Here is an 18,758-nt window from a genome sequence, read left to right as displayed (position 1 = left end):
TGGGAGGCCCACCGGAGCCACGGGACCGGCGGACCCTCCGCAGGCACGCCACTGAAGGCTGCCTGCCTGCCGCCCTCCCGTTGACCAGCAGACCACTCCCTGCGGCATGCCGCCGTCCTTGGGGTGGCGAAATGTCTAGAGCTGCACCTGCTATTCTCAACTATACAGCCTCTGTCCTTCTGCAAGTCATTGAACTTGTCTGTGTCCCAGTTCCCCATCAGTCAAATGAATGTAATACCTGCCTCACCAGGGTGATGTGTGGCTTCATTTATTAATGCTTGTAAAGCACTCTGATGAGATTCTCAGCTCAGAACACAGAGTATAAACACAGTATAAGTACAGTGAGTGTATACACACACTGTCGTTATACTGTACTTACACTATATATACTTATACTGTATATATCCACACACATAGATAATAACTGAATTTTGTAATGAACTTTTACGTCTCCTTTCTTCCCAGATGCTAAAGAGCTGATTAACTTCGAGACAGAGGGGTTTTTCTCCTTGCATCAGCGCCGGGGAGCCATCAAACAAGCCAAAATTCACAACGTCAAATGTCACGAGTTCACTGCTACCTTTTTTCCGCAACCCACATTCTGCTCTGTCTGCCATGAGTTCGTCTGGTACGTACAATGATTCAGTGTTTCCTCTACCTGTCATTCTCGTTGTCCGTCATGTTAACTGGCTGCCCTTCCATAAGCACTCTGTGGCTACAAATGAATGAGAGTTGGTGTGACAGGTTGGATCACAGAACCCCTCTTGGGAGCTGCCACCTGATATGCCAAGACTACCTCTGCTCCTGCTTTCCCTGCCAGCTCGGGACCCCAGCACCCTGTCTTGCTGACCCAGACACGCTCATCTGCTCCAGCACAGACCCAGGGTCTGAATTACTTGCCCCAAAGCTATAAGTTTACCTGAAAGCAGCTAATAGACATGTTCCTGTCTTCAACATTCAGACGCCCAACTCCCAATGGGGTCTAAACCCAAATAAATCCGTTTTACCCTGTATAAAGCTTATACAGGGTAAACTCATGAATTGTTTGCCCTGTATAACACTGATAGAGAGGTATGCACAGGTGTTTGCTCCCCCAGGTATTAATACATACTTCGAGTTAATTAATAAGTAAAAAGTGATTTTATTAAATAGAGAAAGTAGGATTTAAGTGGTTCCAAGTAGTAACAGACAAAACAAAATAAGTCACCAAGCAAAATAAAATAAAATGAGCAAATCTATGTCTAATCAAACTGAATACAGATAAGATCCTCACCAGTGCCAGAATGCTTCCTTTTAGAGACTAATCTCCTTCTAGCCTGGGTCCAGCAATCACTTACACCCCCTGTAGTTGCTGTCCTTTGTTCCAGTTTCTTTCAAGTATCCTGGGGGTTGGAGAGGCTCTCTTTTTAGCCAGCTGAAGACCAAATGGAGGGGGCTCCCAGGGGTTTAAATAGACTTTTTGTTGTGGGTGAAGACCCTCTTCTCACTCCTATGCAAAGTCCAGCTCCAAGATGGAGTTTAGGAGTCACCTGGGCAAGTCACATGTCCATGCATGACTCACAGTTTTTACAGGTAGCATCCATTGTTTACATGCTACCTTGAACATCCTCAAATAGACTTCTTATGTGGATTGGAGCATTCCAAGATCCATTGTCCTTTTAGTGTTTCTTGATTAGGTACTTAATTTCAACATTCCTTTCTACAGGAACTGACCAAATGCTCTACTAAGGTTATTTAGAAATCAAGCTAGTACACAGCCAACATTCATAACATTCATAACTTCAAATACAAAAATGATACATGCATACAAATAGGATTAATACATTCAGTAGATCATAACCTTTGAGATATGTTATATGGCATATGTAGCAGAAAACACATTCTAATAATATTTCCATAAAGCCTTATGGGAGGTACCATCACAGTTGGTGCAAGTGAGGTGCTTTCCCTGGATCACAGCCCAGTGCAATGCAGCATGTACATGTGTAGGCAGATGTCCCCAGGTACTTCTGTTACACACTAGATACTAATCATCATCTCAGGAGAATCTATTCCTCCAAACATCAGTGAAGAATTATAACTACTCACCATTAAGACGCCTGACCCCACAACTCTCACTCCCATACTTGACTCCAATGGGCCTTTTCAGTGAGAGTTTGTCTGAGCAGGGCCCAATCCAGCACCTATTTAAGTCAGTCGGGCACAAATCCCCAAAGGTATTTAGCCCCTCAACTTCCTTTGAAATCAATTGGAGTTAGGTGCCTAACTACCTCTGAAGATCTGGACCTGAGAATCTTTCCATTGACTTTAATGGGAGTGTGATCGCCCTCGATGACCTCCTGAGTCCATTAGGACTGGAAACTGAGAAAAGGCCTCAGGTTTTGGGGCATTGGAACTGTTTGAAGGAGTAAAGACCCCTCATGTGAGTAAGTATCATGATATCAGGCCCTTTATCTGTTACATGTAGGTGTTACATGTTTCATTCCCGGGATATGACACACACAATTGTCATGTTTCTAATTGCATTTGCACCAATGTGAACATTCACTCTTATCTTTTACTTTTTATGCAGTGACTAAAAGACACATAACTTTCTAATAAACAGTTTGCCATTAACTGATGCAAAATTAAAAGTTGAAAAGTGCACAAAAACAGCTGTGAGGGCTGCAGGCAGTCATTCTAACTACTAGCTGAAGTGAATAAAGATACTTAAGCTAGATAAGCCCTACAGGAGCTAATAAAAATCAATGTGGTTTTATTCAATTTTCATTGCATAAATACTGCTGACATTAGCTCTCTGAAAATTCAGAATTAACCAGCTTTGTGTTTATTCCAGGGGTCTTAACAAACAAGGCTACCAGTGCAGGCGTAAGAAGCTTTATTTTATTACTATCATTATTTATTCCGTTGTGGTTTTTTAAATGGCATTTTTTCCTAATATTGTGACTTATCTGTTCTTTTAGAATGCAATGCTGCCATTCATAAGAAGTGTATTGATAAAGTAATAGCTAAGTGCACAGGATCAGCAATCAATAGCAGAGAAACAATGGTATGTGTCACATTTCGGCATAGGGATTTCATTCTGAGCTTTCTCATGCTGATGTAAATCAGGAGGAACTCCAGTGAAGTCACTAAAGTTACTGGTGTAGAATGGGTGTCATGGATCGGATTTGTGTCCTTTGCTTGCACCTTCCTAATCAGTCACACACAATCTCTTATTTGTGATGCACTCAAATATAATAACTGAATTTGCAATATGTAAATCAAGACTGGATATCTTCCACTGGTCCTTCTTTGAGCAGGCGGTTGGACTCGATGACCTCCTGAGGTCCCTTCCAACCCTAATATTCTATGATTCTATGATTCCAAAAGTGATGTTATACCTCTAAGTTATGGGCATGAGGGAGATATTGTTGGGTGAAGTTCATTGGTCTTTATGATGCAGGAGGTCAGACTCAATTATCATAATGGTCCCTTCTGGCCTTAAAATCGAGGAATTTACCATTTCAAGAGTGTATATATTATCCAAAGTTTGCAGATTGTTAATAGGAGATCTGTATGTTGACACGTTCCCCTTTATAAGATTTTTATCTTGCTTTTTCACACCATTGTTCCAGGGAGCATTCCCCTACCCTGTTCCAAAATGAGCATAAACTGCCATTTCTGCCTTGATGTGAAGACTGCATTTTTCTTAGTTAATTTCATCCCACAGCTCCGATTTACACCATGTCGCATTTCCCTTCATCAGTTCTGATCCCTCCATGGTGTTTACACTCTGCAAACACTTCAGGCTGTTATTCTCAAAGCTGACTAGTGGGTTTAGCCACACAGTTCCCGTTGACAAAGATGGGAGCTTTGTGGCAAAATCCCCTACTTGGCTTTGTAAATCTATAGACAATTTCCTCTGTTTGGTCAATCCCAATAACAAAGATGCAGCACTGGCATGGATGTCACTTTTTTTCCTACCCTGTTTTCTATGTACAATATATTGCTTATTCCCAAGGCCTTTTTTGCCCTGGGCATGGTAAAAACCCTGCCAACTAATAATAAGGCTGTCAAAGACCACTTGATGGGCAGCAGTATAATCCCCCTAAAATAGATAGAATAATATGGATGATGAATACTGCTTTTTTTTAATTCAGCGCCAGTGTAGAGTGAGCAGTATTTTCATTGCTGTCTTTTTTTCTTGCAGTTCCACAAGGAGAGGTTTAAGATAGATATGCCTCACCGGTTTAAGGTCTACAACTATAAGAGCCCGACGTTCTGCGAGCACTGTGGCACGCTTCTTTGGGGCCTGGCGAGGCAAGGGTTAAAGTGTGACGGTGAGTCCCACTGCTCTGCAACTGTAGATGGAATGGGCCTTTGCAAGGCTGCTCTCCTAAGGAGCTGCAGTCTAAGGGTACGGCCAGACTACCCGCCAGATCAGCGCGTAGTGATCGATCTATCGGGGATCAATATATCACATCTTCTCTAGATGCAATCTATCGATCCCCGAACGCTCTCCCGTCGACTCTGGAACTGCACCAGGGCGAGCAGCAGTAGCAGAGTTGATGGGAGAGCCGCGGCCGTCGATCCCGCATTGTGAGGACAGGAGGTAAGTTGAAATAAGATACGTCAACTTCAGCTACACTATTCCCGTAGTTGAAGTTGCGTATCTTACATCGACCCCTCCCCCCAGTGTAGACCAGGCTTAAAGGCCAAATCCTATTTATGTTACACATGCAAATAGCTCCTTAATACTTGGTGGCAAGGGGACATGCTGACGGCAGAACCTGAGGATCCCCCCCACACACACACACAGCAGGATCATTCTGAGGGATGCACAAGGATGCATGATCAGGGCCGGTGCAACCATTTAGGTGACCTAGGCGGTCGCCTAGGGTGCTAGGATTTGGTGGGGCGGCATTTTCTTTGGCAGCGACTGCGGCAGCTGGATCTTTGGCTGCCTCGGTCGCCACTGACATTTAGGCAGAGGGAGCTGGGGCAGGGGAGCGTGGGGAGGGCTGCCTGCAGCAAGTTGGGGGGGGCGGCACTCAGGGGAACTCCCCGCCCCAGCTCACCCCTGCCCCGTCTCCTCCCCGAGCACGCAGTGGCTGCTTCACTTCTCCCGCGACGGCGTGCTCGGGGAGGAGGCGGGGCAGGGCTGAGGTGGGGAGGGGGTGCCTGAGGGTGGGGGGAGCTGCTGCGGGGGCGTGCCTCAGGGTGTGAGGGGGGAGCTTCCACGGGGGGATGCCTCAGGGCAGAGGGTTGGGGGTGGGGAGCTGCCACACAGGGGGCGCCTCAGGGCGGAGGTGGGGAGCTGCCGCAGGGCAGGGGGCGCCTCAGGACGAGGACTTAGGGGAAGGCACAAGGTGGAAGTTTTGCCTAGGGCATGAAACATCCTTGCACTGGCCCTGTGCGTGATCTATAGGGTTGAAGAGTGGATCCACATCTGTCCACAGGCTTAGGGAGGAAAATGCCCACATGCATCTCTCCAGCCTGTGGCTTATTCAGGTCGGGCCAGCACAGTGACTGTGCACCAATAGGATTTAACTGGTGCTTAGGCCTTGAGCTACACAGGGCTTCAGAAGGGTGAATTTCTGGCTCAGGCCAATAGAAGTGCTCTGCCTCATGTCAAACAAATGCTGTTTATAATGCAAACCTCCCCAGGCCCTGATCACCTTATAAACTTCTTCCTTTCAGCATGTGGCATGAACGTCCATCACAAGTGCCAGACAAAAGTGGCAAACCTTTGTGGAGTTAACCAGAAACTAATGGCTGAAGCACTGGCAATGATAGAGAGCACCCAGCAGGTACAACAGCTCGTGGGCTGAAACGGCGTGGTTTAGTGGATAGGGTGCTGGTGTGGCATTCAAGAGACCTGGGTGCTAGTCTACTGACCCGCTCTGTGAGCTGGTGCAAATCATTTCCCCCTCCATTTCCCCCTCCACTCTGTCTTGTCTATTTGAATTGTAAACTCTTCAGGGCAGGGACTGTCTCTGACTCTTTGTGTGAACAACATGCAGCACAATGGGACCCAGATCTTGGTTGGGGACTCTAAGCATGGCTGTAATACATATATAACAACATAGAGACTCAAACTCTTCCACAGTGTGTTGCTTTAAAGAAACAAAGACTCCAAAACCATGACCTTCCTAATGCGTTCTATCGATGACTTCAGTTAGTAGCCAACTCCTTGTCTTTCTATAATTACGCCTGTGCGGATTAAGCAGGTTTAATAAGATACCTGTGCTCATAGGCATTTTCAGCCCCTAACATCGCTCCTTTTTTGCTTGTGACCCAGGCTCGCTGTTTGCGTGACACTGAACAGATCTTCAGAGAAGGACCTGTTGAAATTGGCCTTCCTGTTCCTATGAAAGAAGTAACTCTGCTTCAATCTGTGCCAGCACCTGCAACTGGGAAAAGAGGTACCTCTCCAATTATGTGTGTTCACGGTGCCAATTATTTAAACTGTTAACCACAGACAATGATAATAATGAACTTAGTCCATTCGTAGTACAGACATCCTATGTATTACGTATATAAGCCACTCCCACTCTGTGCTCTGTCCCCCTCTGGTGGTGTCTTTCATCTCCCCATGACCAGGAAGCACTTCCCAAGCCTCAGAGGCTTCCCAGCTAGATTCCATGGAAGGACCATCACTTGTAATGCTGATGTCCCTGGATGGCTTGTTGACAGCAGGGATCAAATCTGGGAAATCCATAAATGAGCCTCTATTACTTGAGCTGAAAGACCCATCTCTCTGAGCCAAGGTCTCGCTGCCACCAGAAGGAGACAGAGTCGCAGCAAGTGGGTGTGGCTTACACTTACAAGAGGTTCCTTCCAAGCCTCATGTGATGTCACGATTCTGACATAGTAGCACGGACATGATTTATGGCTTAGACCTAGTCAGCAACAATTCCAGTGCACGCTCCAAATAATGGAGTTTCCAAAAAATAACTCACTCCAGATGATATGTTCATTAGTCAATACAAAGCAACATCTGTCGCTAGAGTCATGCCTCTACCAAAGCATATCCCTCTCATCCAGACTCTGTCACACCTACCCTCAAACTATTCCCAGCCACTCCATACAGGGGCAACTAATGCCCTTGGTCTCAGTGCAACTCCCTTCCACCTCTCTGTAGACATGTGCCCTAACCCATCCATTCCTGTCCTCCAGTGACATGAACCACAAAGCACCACACACACTGCTGACAAAATCTTCCCCAAATCCTCCTTTAGGTCAGGTATCCCAATACCCACCACTTCCCCCACCCACAACCATATTCATCAGAACCTCAAGAAGAAACGTCGCCCACTGTTTAGTTTGAACTATCTGCTCACCACTGAAAATTCATATCCCGGTTTCATTATTTTCTCTGTGTTGTGGCTTATAGCTAATGAAAGAGCAATGTTCTTGACAGGTAGCAGCTTCATAACAGTTTAAATTGTTATTTATTTATTTATTGTTTTAGTACTGCACGCATGTTGTTATAGTCTTAACTAATTATGCTGATTACAGAAAGGTGAATCTCCTGCAAGTGTTTCATTGTTGTGTTTATCTTATCTGTGTACCCTGCCACACAGCTGGCAAGCTGCACTCTGTTGACATGTGTACTTGTTCCAAGAACTGGCTAAATTAATTGTGTTTCCAGGGCTTGTTTCACTTTATTCTTCTCTCTCCTCTCTTGAATTTTGTTTGTACTTAGCTTTGTGAACATCCCTGCAGGTAATGACCATTGATGCTGTGAGACCTTCTTTGTGAGTGTGGCCTACCTTCATAGCATGGCCAAATCACACATTTAATAAAATCTGCACTCGTGTACAAAAAAATGACCATTTGAGGGGAAATCTTTCAAAGACATAAATGGCAACTAGGTGCTGAAGAGCTTGTCTACACAGGGACACTCAAGGAAGTGAATCCAAATTAATTTTTAAAGTGAATTAGTTAAACCACATTAAATCCCTGCACAGACAGTATTATTCAGAATTAAAGTGACCTTAATTTGATGTGTCTTAATTCGCTTCCAAAGTGTGCTTCAAATTCACACCTTTAGTTAATTTGGATTAATTTTCCTGGATGTCTCCATGTAGCCATGCCATCATTCCTGTAGAAAGTCAATGGAAAATCTCCACCTTACTCATCCCAGAGCTGACCTAAACATCAAAATATGGGTTTTAAGTGGAATCTTTCAGCTCCCACATTTGGAAATTACCTCCCCCTGTGAACCACAATAGCTTTTATTCCTTTCAGTATTAGCAGTGAAGATTTAAAGTTAAAAAGAAACCTGAGCAAATTGGCCCAGATTCCTAGTGGTGTAAATCACAGTAGCTGCATTGAAGTGAACGGTGTGACACTGATTAACACCAGCTGAGGCTCTATTAATCAAATGATTGAGTTGCACGGTAGATTTAAGAACTACAGTATATGCTATGCCTACCAAATTCAAGTATCATTGTGACTGGATAATTGAGATCAGGGTGCATACTTGCTAATCTGCAGTGCTAATGTGCACCTTGACATGAAAGAACTGCATTTGGAAATAGCCAACAGGAGGCCATACAAGGAAGCTCTCCTTATCTTTCCTGCTGTGAAGCAGTGTTCCATGACAGCATGTTCTGTGTTATCGGAGATGAAGTTCAGGTGGGCAGGAAAGGGTACCAGGATAGGGTAAGAGCATAGGCCTGTGGATCTGGGCTGGAGCCCAGTGACCTGGAAAGAGGATTCTGTTCCCCTCCTCAGTTGACCAATGTGGAGAACCCTTGCACATTGTCTTCTAGCCTTTGAGCTGGGAATTTGCCCAAGGGGAGTTAAGCACACAAGTCCCAATGACTTTCGCTGCGCTCCTAACTCACATCAACCTGTCAGAAAATCCCACCTTTGGTCCATAGTGCCTATTATTACCTTGGCATCGAAGAGGTGTAGCACAACATATGAATACAGCTCATAGAATGAGCAGGACAAAAATCACCTCTCCTGCAAGCTTTAAAATACATGTATTAGGAACAAAAGCAAAACTAAACCAAAGCTTAAACCCAATAAAGGCCACAACATTGGGTTCCCAGCTTGGATTCCAGTGGAATGGTGAGAAGAGCACAGTATTTCCTTTCCAACCTTTCTACAATTATCCACGGTTTTGTCACCTTACGATCGCATTGCTCTGCACGAGGGCTGCACATAGAGACCACTGGGAAAATGAAGCTTGTGCAGAATGCTGCAGCCCACTTATGAAAGCAGAGTCGCCAATCAGAAGCATGTTATACCAATGCTCTGGAGACTTTGTTATGACTACCATCTTGGTCAACACCAGAGGACTCTCACACCAGAAGCATGAATCTCTACAGCTTGTAAGAAGTAAACGGAAGAAAACAGTGAGCAATTCTTCTCCATGTCCACTCAGAGTAGGACAAGAAGTAATTGGCTTAGTTTGCAACAACGGAAATTTAGGTTCAATATTAGAAAAAACGTTCTAACATTAAGGGATAGTTAAGTGCTGGAGGAGGTTACCAATGGAGGTTGTGGAATCCCCATCATTGCAGGTTTTTAAGAACATGTTGGACAAACACCTGTCCAGGGTGGTCTAGGACAGCATTTCTCAAATGCAGCCACTGTGGCCGTATGCAGCTACCAGGGGCTTTTCTTTTGGCCACAACCTCCTGGGCTGTGATGGAGGTGGGGCCAGGGGAGCAGCAGCTCCTCCCCTTCCCTGGTGCTCCTGGATGCGTTGGTGTTGGCTGCTGGGGCTTCCAGCCAGGGCTGGGCCCTGCCCTGCTCCGAGATGCCTGGGGCACAACACTGGAGGAGCAGCCCGTGAGTTCCCCACCTTCTCAGGAGTGGTGGGGATCAGGCTTTGGGCTTCAGCCCAGGGGTGGTGTGGAGGTAGGCTCTGGCCACAAGGGTTCAGGCTCCAGCCTGGGCTCCATCTCTGTGGCTTTGGGTTCCATCCCCTAGCCGCAGGGCTTCGGGCTCCAGCCCCCTGCTACCTCCCCCAGCCAACCCTCCCCTCCCCAGCCCCTGCTATTGCCTCCCTCAGCCTCTCCTGCAGGGCTTAATTTATCCCCAGGCTTGCCAGGGCTGAGTAAGTCTGCTGTGAAAAATGATACTTGTATGTTTGTTAATATCACTTTTTGCACAGACTTACTAGCTAGCCATAAATAAATGACAGTGATTTGGATGGGTATATGTGCCAATTCATTTGTTGTTCCTAAAGCTAATTCAGTATTTTAGGAAAAAGTGTGAAAGTGGCCACCAGCAAGAGTTGGTTGCTGCACTCTGAGGTCACCAAATCATTTGTCGTGAGAACGGCTGGTCTAGGTATATTTGGTCCTGCCTCTGCGCAGGGAGCTGGGCTCAGTGACCTCTTGAGGTCTTGTCCAGCCCAACATATCTGTGATTCTCTGACTCTAAAGAGCCAGACTTGCATCATTTGTGAATTGGCCCCAGAGGAGGATGTCTGACATACGCTGATCAGAGGATTACATCTGCAGTTAGTTTCTAGCTGGAGTTTGGGACCAGATTACCTAAGGCACCACAGTGGATATTTATTTTATCTGTCAAGGTGGGTTGAGCAATCCTCTATATGGTATTGCGTGTTTGAGTTTATGGGATAGTGTTCAGTAAGGAATAGATTCCTATAAAGGTTTTTATAAATCTAAATAAATAGAATACCCAGGAAACTCATGGAAGTCCCTCTCCAGGAACTGACAGCAAAGGCAGCCAACCTGATCTGAACTTCTGGGACAGGAGCATGAAGTATAAACAGTGTCTCATCTGTTTCACACAGCAACCTTGGCAATGAACTTGCAAGAGGCCCCAGGGTAAGATGTCATGGCATGGTGTGACAGCCAGCAAGAAGCAAAGTCAAGTAAAAGCTGCACAGCATCTTCGGCTTTGAAAGCAACATTGCAGTTAAAGGGTGTCTTTCTCTTCTCATTTACACCCACGTAACATCAGAAGTCACTCTACTTAAGTCAGTGCAGTTACACCACTGTAAAAACTGATGTAATTAGAAGGAGATTAAGGTACAATGCTTGTGATTTTCAAATCCACCTACTGAATGTGGACACCTGATTGCCATTGATTTTAATAGGAACGGGGTGTCTTTGAAATATGGAAAACTAGGATGTGGATTTTTTGTTTTGTTTCTGGGTGTTTATTTTGCTTTGGCGTTCATTTCAGAGCCACAGGGAATCTCCTGGGAGACTCCGGTGGAAGACGTGACAAGCCCCGAGTCTCTTATAGAATCAGAACCAGGAAAAGACCAGAAGTCTGAGCAATTGAAATTAACAATCGACGATTTTGTCTTACACAAAATGTTGGGAAAGGGAAGCTTTGGCAAGGTAAGTGAGATGGGGCTGACGTGTGCTAAGCAAAACCAGACAGTGCACTGCTGGAGAATATAAACAGCTTTTCAATGCCTACGTGGATGTTGCATTGCCAGGGGCAGAAGGCATGACTCTCTGTTTTCAAACCTCGGAAGAAACCCTGACCCAAATGTCCATAATAATAAATTAGATTTAAACATCGCCAAGGGTACCCAACTGTTGCATTGCATAGAAACCTAATTCTCCCAGGGCTCAATCATACACCCAGCCCCACCTCTGCATAGGAGAGTAAATGTACTCTAATGGCCCTCTTCCTCCCCTGCACCGGCTACCCACATCACAGCCAGGCTTCTACTTCCCCTTCTATGCATGTGGGTGGGGAGAAAGTGGGCAGAGAATGGACTGGGTGGAGTCCTGGCTCTGCTATGAGCCAGCACAGCTGAGCTAGCTCAGAGGAGGAAGTAAGCTGCACCTGAAAAAAGGCTGGAGTAGATTACTTCCCCCTCCAGGGCAAAGAGGAAGCAGGGACCAGATTATGAAGCCCCCTATTCTTGGGGCAGTGCAACTATGCTCTGCCCCTTACTCAGGCTGGATTCAGCTATATCTCTTAGATGTTTGGGGCCAGATCTCCAGCTGATGTAAATCTTTATAGCTCCACTGAGTCAATGGAGCTATACCAGTTTAAATCAGCTGGGGATCTGTGCCTTGGATCTGAAACATGAATCTTCTACCTTCAGTGGATTCGTTCGTCTCCCTTTACGTTGTGTGGCTGATCATTATTAATTCGTGGAAGCATCCTCCATGATAATGTTAACCATGATGAACTCATCTGGCACTAATGCAGTTTTGAGAGGCATTTCGGAAGCAACTCTTCATTGCAATTTAGCATCAACTAATGAGTGTGCATGTATTAGATAACGTGTTGCCCAAAGACATCAGAGATGGAACCTCCCCTGGGTGTATGGCTGATTCTTGCATATTTTATGGACTGATGCAATTGCAGTGGTCACATCTTAAATTGTTAATGAAACATCTGATTTTTTTTTCCATTTTGCTTTCCATCTTGCTTTCCAAGAGTCCAAATCAGACTCTTGCACAGAAAACCGTGTGGGAGTATAAAATACTACAAGCTTCCTCGACAGAATTCTCTCCAAATTCTTCCATTGATTGGAGTGGAGTGTGTCCTCCTTTGGAGAAGATGCAGGGTCTTCAGCCTTCATACCCTGCCGATCTCCAGAGACCAGTATGGGTTTCAATGGTACTGGGCCATCTGTGTAGAAGCCCATTGCCGCTGCATTGACCCTATTGTCTCCTACCCTCTCCTGCGTCCCAGTCAGACAGTTCCACTCTGGTTACTATCTCTTGAGCGCCTCTCTTAAAGAATATTCCATAGCTTGGAGAGGGCACTATGAGAGAGTTGTTGTAGCATCAGCATTAATATTACTGATTATTCCCCATATGGCATGGGAGAGGCGATACACGACACACTGATAAGTTAAACATACAAGTAACCAGAAGAGTAAATAAAACTTGCAAGGGGGTTGCAGATCCCTTGCACTCTTCCATAGCTACAGTTCAGTAAACAGTACTGAGGAAGTCTCATTGATTGTTCTTGAATGTTTAGCTAACCACTGGGCATGTTAATAATAAGACCTAACTCTTATATAGTGCTTTTTATCCATCAATCTCAAAGCAATTTATGAAGGATGTCAGTATCCCCATATCAGAGATGGGGAAATTGAGACACAGAGCGGGAAGTGACTTGCCCAAGATCATCTAGAAAATTTATGACAGAGTTAAGAAGTGAGGCCAGGTCCTCTAGTACTGTGCTCTGTCCACTAAGCCAGGTGGTTGCCTAGTACTATAATTAGCCTGTAGGCCAAGAAATCAGCCTACTTCCAACACTGCTACCGGCTCATTCAGTCATTTTGCCTCTGAGTGCTTCAGTTTCCCCATCAGTGAAAGAGGTATAATAAAGCTTGCCTATTTCTCTGCGACTCAGTTCATTAGTATTTGTTAAACTCAGATGAGATCCTCAGACAAGAAATACTGTAGAAGTGCAACCTCTCTATTCATACCGCACTCTTGTAAATCAGTCAATCAGTGGCGCTACATTGATTTATCCCAGCTGAGGATCTGACCCCAAATGTTCCCTTTATATATTGCTGACAAAATAATACTCCCCTATATGTCTTTTAGAGTACTGTAGTGGTTAGCAGAGTGGCCAGAAAATGGAAACCATTATTTATGAAAATGTGCATAAAACTGGTTTCAGTCATCAAAGTTTTCACATGTCTGAAGTGTTCCATCTACTTACATGACCCGCATCACTGTAGGAACCAAGTAACTCATAGTCATTAGTGGATTTATCCCCACAACACCCCTATGGGGTAGGAAAGCGTTATCCATATTTTACAAATGGAAACTAAGGCATAAGGTAGATTGAGTGACTTTCCCAAAGCCTTATATATTTGGGGCAGAATCGGGACCTGAATTCAGGCTACCTGAGTCCTAGTCGGGCAACTTAGCCACTAGATTGAGGGTAGGCAACCTATGACACACGTGCCAAAGGCAGCACATGAGCTGATTTTCAGTGGCACTCACACTGCCCGGGTCCTGGCCACCAGTCCAGGGGGATCTGGATTTTAATTTAATTTTAAAGAAGCTTCTTAAACATTTTTAAAACCTTATTTACTTTGCATACAACAATAGTTTAGTTATATATTATAGACTTAGAGAAAGAGACCTTCTAAAAATGTTAAAATGTATTACAGACACGCGAAACTTTAAATTAGAGAAGTGGTTCTCAAACTTTTGTACTGGTGACCCCTTTCACACAGCAAGCCTCTGAGTGCAACCCCCCCCATAAATGAAAAACACTTTTCAATATATTTAACACTATTATAAATGCTGGAGGCAGAGCAGGGTTTGGGGTGGAGGCTGATAGCTCGCGACCCCTCCATGTAATACCCTCACAACCCCCTCAGGGGTCCCGATCCCCAGTTTGAGAACCCCTGAATTAGAGTGAATAAATGAAGACTCAGCACACCAATTCTGAAAGTTTGCCGATCCCTGCACTAGATCATCCTTCCACTCTAAGTTGTCTGCTCAACCTTGGTGTTGAGCCAGTTATTCTCAACCCACTTCTTTAAACAGGTCTGAACATGATTTGAGAAAATGCACGTCTTATATGAGTTGGCCTTCCCCTTCCAGGTCTTCCTCGCTGAGTTAAAGAACACGGATCAGTTTTTCGCTGTGAAGGCTCTGAAAAAGGATGTGGTTTTGATGGACGATGACGTCGAATGCACCATGGTGGAAAAGAGAGTCCTCTCTTTAGCTTGGGAGCACCCGTTTCTAACCCATGTGTATTGTACATTCCAAACCAAGGTAAATACCTGCTTTCTAGTTGTGCCGGAACGTGCTGCGGACACTCTGCTTTACTCCTGTTACTGGGCAAAAGCCTGAGCCTGTTTACTCTGAGGAAAGTTCTCTCAAACAAAATAGGGCTAGAGGAAGGAATCTTCAGTCTCAGCATGTGCCTCAGAAACTTAGACCTTATCCCCAGCTTTCGTCCGACGAATGCTGGGTTTAGGGGTGGGTAGGACACTTGGCCAGCTGATCCGTTCCAAGGAACATGCTTGGACATTGGCCCCTATAGATTCATGCTTCTTTCCCCACCTAAGACTGTTAGTGCAGAGAGTCACTGTGGTGCACGGGGGGTTGCAGTATGTACTAAGGGTGAAATTCAGTCCTGTGCAGAGGTACAGCACAAGACATATCACTATTTAAGCTCTCAAAAACAAGGCTTAAGTGGGACTTAAATAGTGCATGAGCCTTGTGCACCCTAATGCAAAAAGTAGCTTCCAGAGTTTTTCTCTCTGTCCCTGACCAGCCTTTCAAGCACCATACCAGGCAAATAAAAAAGAACTAATTTGTTTCCTTCCCTGTATATCAGTGGTCCTCAAACTTGTAAGAGTCACACACACCCCTTACCCCTGTCTGCACCCCCACTTCAGAGCTGGGGCTGGGGCTCCCGGGAGGGGCACATGGACAGGGATAAGGAAGTCGAGGCTGGAGCCACACCTGGGAACCTGGGGACAGGAACGGAGCTGCAGCCAGGGGTTGAGGACTGAGGTTAGAGCCGGGAGCGGAGAAGCAGCTGGGAGGCAGGGCCACAGCAGAGCTGGGGGTCGAGTGGGGCTGGGTAGTGCTCCCTCCCCACCCTCCATGGGAGCTGACCTGGGCCTCACGCCCCCACCCCCCATGTTCCTTTGCACTCCCTAAGGCATTTGGGGGACCACTGCTCTATATAGTAACATTTTAAACTGGCATTACGACAAGTTTAACTGGGGATATCCCAAAGACCACTCTGTTCACTTAGGCAGCTCTGGAAGGTCTGGCTTCATCTCAGGAGGCTTCCATGCTCATTCATATACCCTAATTTAGCAACGCTAGATGTTGCTCAGTGCTAGGTTAACAACAGAGCAGCAAGTGTCATAGGAAATAAATAGTACCTCTGCTGCTTCCCAAACAACACGTGTTTAGGGACAGTGGATGAAATTTACTGTGGAAAAGTTTGTGAACTCCTGTGTCAGTAGATCATGAAATTTTGAATCCTGACATCTATTTTAATCCTTTCAGGACGATGAGCAAAGGGATACCCATAACATACAGGAAGTAAATTGTGTACAGTTTCAGCTGATGGTGGGGGAAAGATAAGTGCCCTGAAATTAAGGAAAGAAAACTGAGACTAGATAATAGGAAAAGTATTCTTGACAATAATAACAACTGGGAAGTGGAAAATACTCCCAGTGGAGGTGGTTGATATTCAAGGGTATGTTGGGTGAGACACCAGTGGGAATGATATATAGCAATGTATATGTTGCTAGAATAGAGCATTGGTTTATATAGTCCAAGATCCTGTCACCAACAGTGGCCAACACCAGCTGCTTCAGAGGAAGTGCAAGAAACCCTACAGTAGGCAGTTATGGGGTAACCTGCCTCCAGGACAAGCTTCTCCTAAGCTCCTGGAGTCAACGGTTGGCTTACACCCTGAATAACAAGGATCTGTATAGTGAATAGTTCTGAAAAATGCAACGAGGTCAAATGAGTGATCACTTCAAGCCCCCCCTCTCTACTGCATGAATCTATATTGCCCTCTTAATGTACATTAAGTATCTTCTTCGGTCTTACTCAAGTCAACTTTTCAACATTTTAAAGCAGTTTGGCCTCTTCATTTCATACTATAGCTGTAGGAGTTGGCGCATGTCTTTTTAATCCAAATCGCCTGTAGACTGATTGATTTCTGACTTATGTTTTTCTCCTCTGACCTTTCCGAGTCAAGCAGTGATCATTCAACTCATGAAAGTCATTCTGAATGAGAGAGCTGTAACAAGCCGCAGACATTCTCTCCCCACTCGATGGAGGCATGTTTTAATCATAATATCCTCAGAGTAAGCATTTCATAGCAGATGCACTGGTGTGTAGAAGCCATGCCTAAGAGTTATTACTGGAATCTCTTTTTGAAGGCTTCACTGGAATGGCTTTTGATAAGTGGCATCAAACAGAAAAGCGTGCGTCAGAAACCTTTCTGAAATATTGATTTGTTGGCAATGTGAAGTTTCTGAGTTCCTTTATGTACTGAATGCATCTACAAAGAATAGTAGAAACAGGAACATAGGCATCTCCATACTGAGACAGACCAGTAGTCCTTTCAGTCCAGCGTTCTTCATCAGCATCAATATCTGCCACATGTCTTCAAAGGAATAAAATATCTCTCTAATGTACCTAGTTTGGACAGTATGATCCATTACGGGGGGATGGGTTCTGCTTGATCCCAGTCAGTGATGTTCAATGTATGCTATGAAGCATGAGAATTGATAGTCCTTTGGCCTGAATTTCAAAGATGCTGAACACCTACGGCTCTCACTGACTTTCATGGAAGATGCAGCACTCATGAAAATCAGGCAACTTGTTATTTTTAGCCTCCTTAGAATAAATGAAGATGCACTTTTTTTCAAATGTTTTTTATTTACTTATTTTTTTGCCGCAGTGATCTCAGCAGTGAGTTCAACAGGCTAATTATATACTGTGTTAAAAACCTTTTATTTTATGTGATTTAAAGGGACACTGTAAAAACTGTTTTATAATTCCTGTGCTACTAATCCTGAAATTATTGACACCGATACAGTGTTAATCTCTGAATTAACTCTTCACTCTTTATGCTGCTTTTTTTCATTTATTGATTGATTTTTGCATTTCACTCAGCTTGAATCATAAAAATAGACTTTCTATTTTTGAAAGTCAGTTTCATTTTTATTTACAGCTTGTTTCACTTCATACCCCAGATTCTAATTTACATTAAGGCCCCTCTCACAGTAAAATAGAAACCATATTTATTGTAGTTTAAAAACAAATGTTACTGAAACATTTCTGTGCTGTTAGCCTTATCTTTTGTAACAGCTCATTTGTACAACGCTTAAAGGCTGGGCCAAATTTGACATAACATGTCACATTAACATATGGGATTTTAACATGTTCAGACTCCTGTTCACTGACAGACTAGTATAAAAGGCTTTAGGGTAAAGGAGAATCAGACCCTGTAACTTCCTTTAAAAAAAAAATCTGAGGAGCCAATTCTGTGGTGAGCTGAGAGTTTTCAAAAAGCTTCAGTGGGTGTGGAGCGCACTCAGGATGTCACGGTGAACACTCAGTACCATGCAGCATTAGGCCATTAATAGATACAAGCACTCCCGTCATCCTTTTATCAACATATCAAACCTACATCTTGATTAGAGCTGGTCAGGAATTCCCTATCAAAATGACATTGAAGGTAGAGAATGTTGTTTCTGGAAAATTGAATTTTCCATGGGAACATTTCAATTTTGCTGATTTATTTATTTTTCATTTTCCATCAATCTGAATCAGAATATTTCAGTTTGTTGAACATTTTGAGTCCGTTCAACATTAAACTTCATTTCTGTATTGTGCTGCATTGCCTAATGGCAGCTGTACTTCGGAGCCCCATGCTCTCCTATGGGCAACATGGACTCTGACCAAGCTGTGTGGTGCATCAAAGGACACACGTGATCAGGGTCAGCGTAAGGATGTTTCGCGTCCTAGGCAAAACTTCAACCTTGCGCTTTTCCCCGTTCCTGAGCCCCCGCCCTGAGGCCCCCCCCACGGCAGCTCCCGCCCTCTGCCCTGAGGCGCCACCCCTGCAGCAGCTCCCCATCCCCCACACTCTGCCCTGAGGCACCCCCTCGCCCCAGCTCACCCATGCTCCGCGCACGAGCACCCCAAGCATGCCGTCGCTGCTTCACTTCTCCTGCCTCCCAGGCTTGCGGTGCCTAAGCTGATTGGTGCCACAAGCCTGGGAGGTGGAGAAGTGAAGCAGCCATGGCGTGCTCAGGGAGGAGGTGGGGCATGGGTGAGCTGGGGTGGGGAGTTCCC

General features: G+C 44.9%; 1 protein-coding gene across 1 annotated transcript in view; it reads left to right on the top strand.

Annotated features, from left to right (window-relative positions):
• The window catches only part of PRKCQ (protein kinase C theta), a 72,785-nt gene that overhangs the window by 22,257 nt on the left and 31,770 nt on the right, over positions 1-18,758 (top strand). Inside the window, exons 6-13 of the mRNA XM_050936885.1 lie at positions 466-628; positions 2,837-2,868; positions 2,964-3,049; positions 4,193-4,322; positions 5,683-5,792; positions 6,284-6,407; positions 11,161-11,321; positions 14,520-14,693. Coding sequence (XP_050792842.1) covers positions 466-628; positions 2,837-2,868; positions 2,964-3,049; positions 4,193-4,322; positions 5,683-5,792; positions 6,284-6,407; positions 11,161-11,321; positions 14,520-14,693 — 980 coding nt within the window. The remainder of the gene's footprint in view (positions 1-465; positions 629-2,836; positions 2,869-2,963; positions 3,050-4,192; positions 4,323-5,682; positions 5,793-6,283; positions 6,408-11,160; positions 11,322-14,519; positions 14,694-18,758) is intronic.

Source organism: Gopherus flavomarginatus, chromosome 1 (genome assembly GCF_025201925.1).
Source record: "Gopherus flavomarginatus isolate rGopFla2 chromosome 1, rGopFla2.mat.asm, whole genome shotgun sequence".
Lineage (NCBI taxonomy): Eukaryota > Metazoa > Chordata > Testudines > Testudinidae > Gopherus > Gopherus flavomarginatus.
Note: the sequence above shows the minus strand (reverse complement) of the source record. Positions and strands in the feature narration are given on the sequence as shown.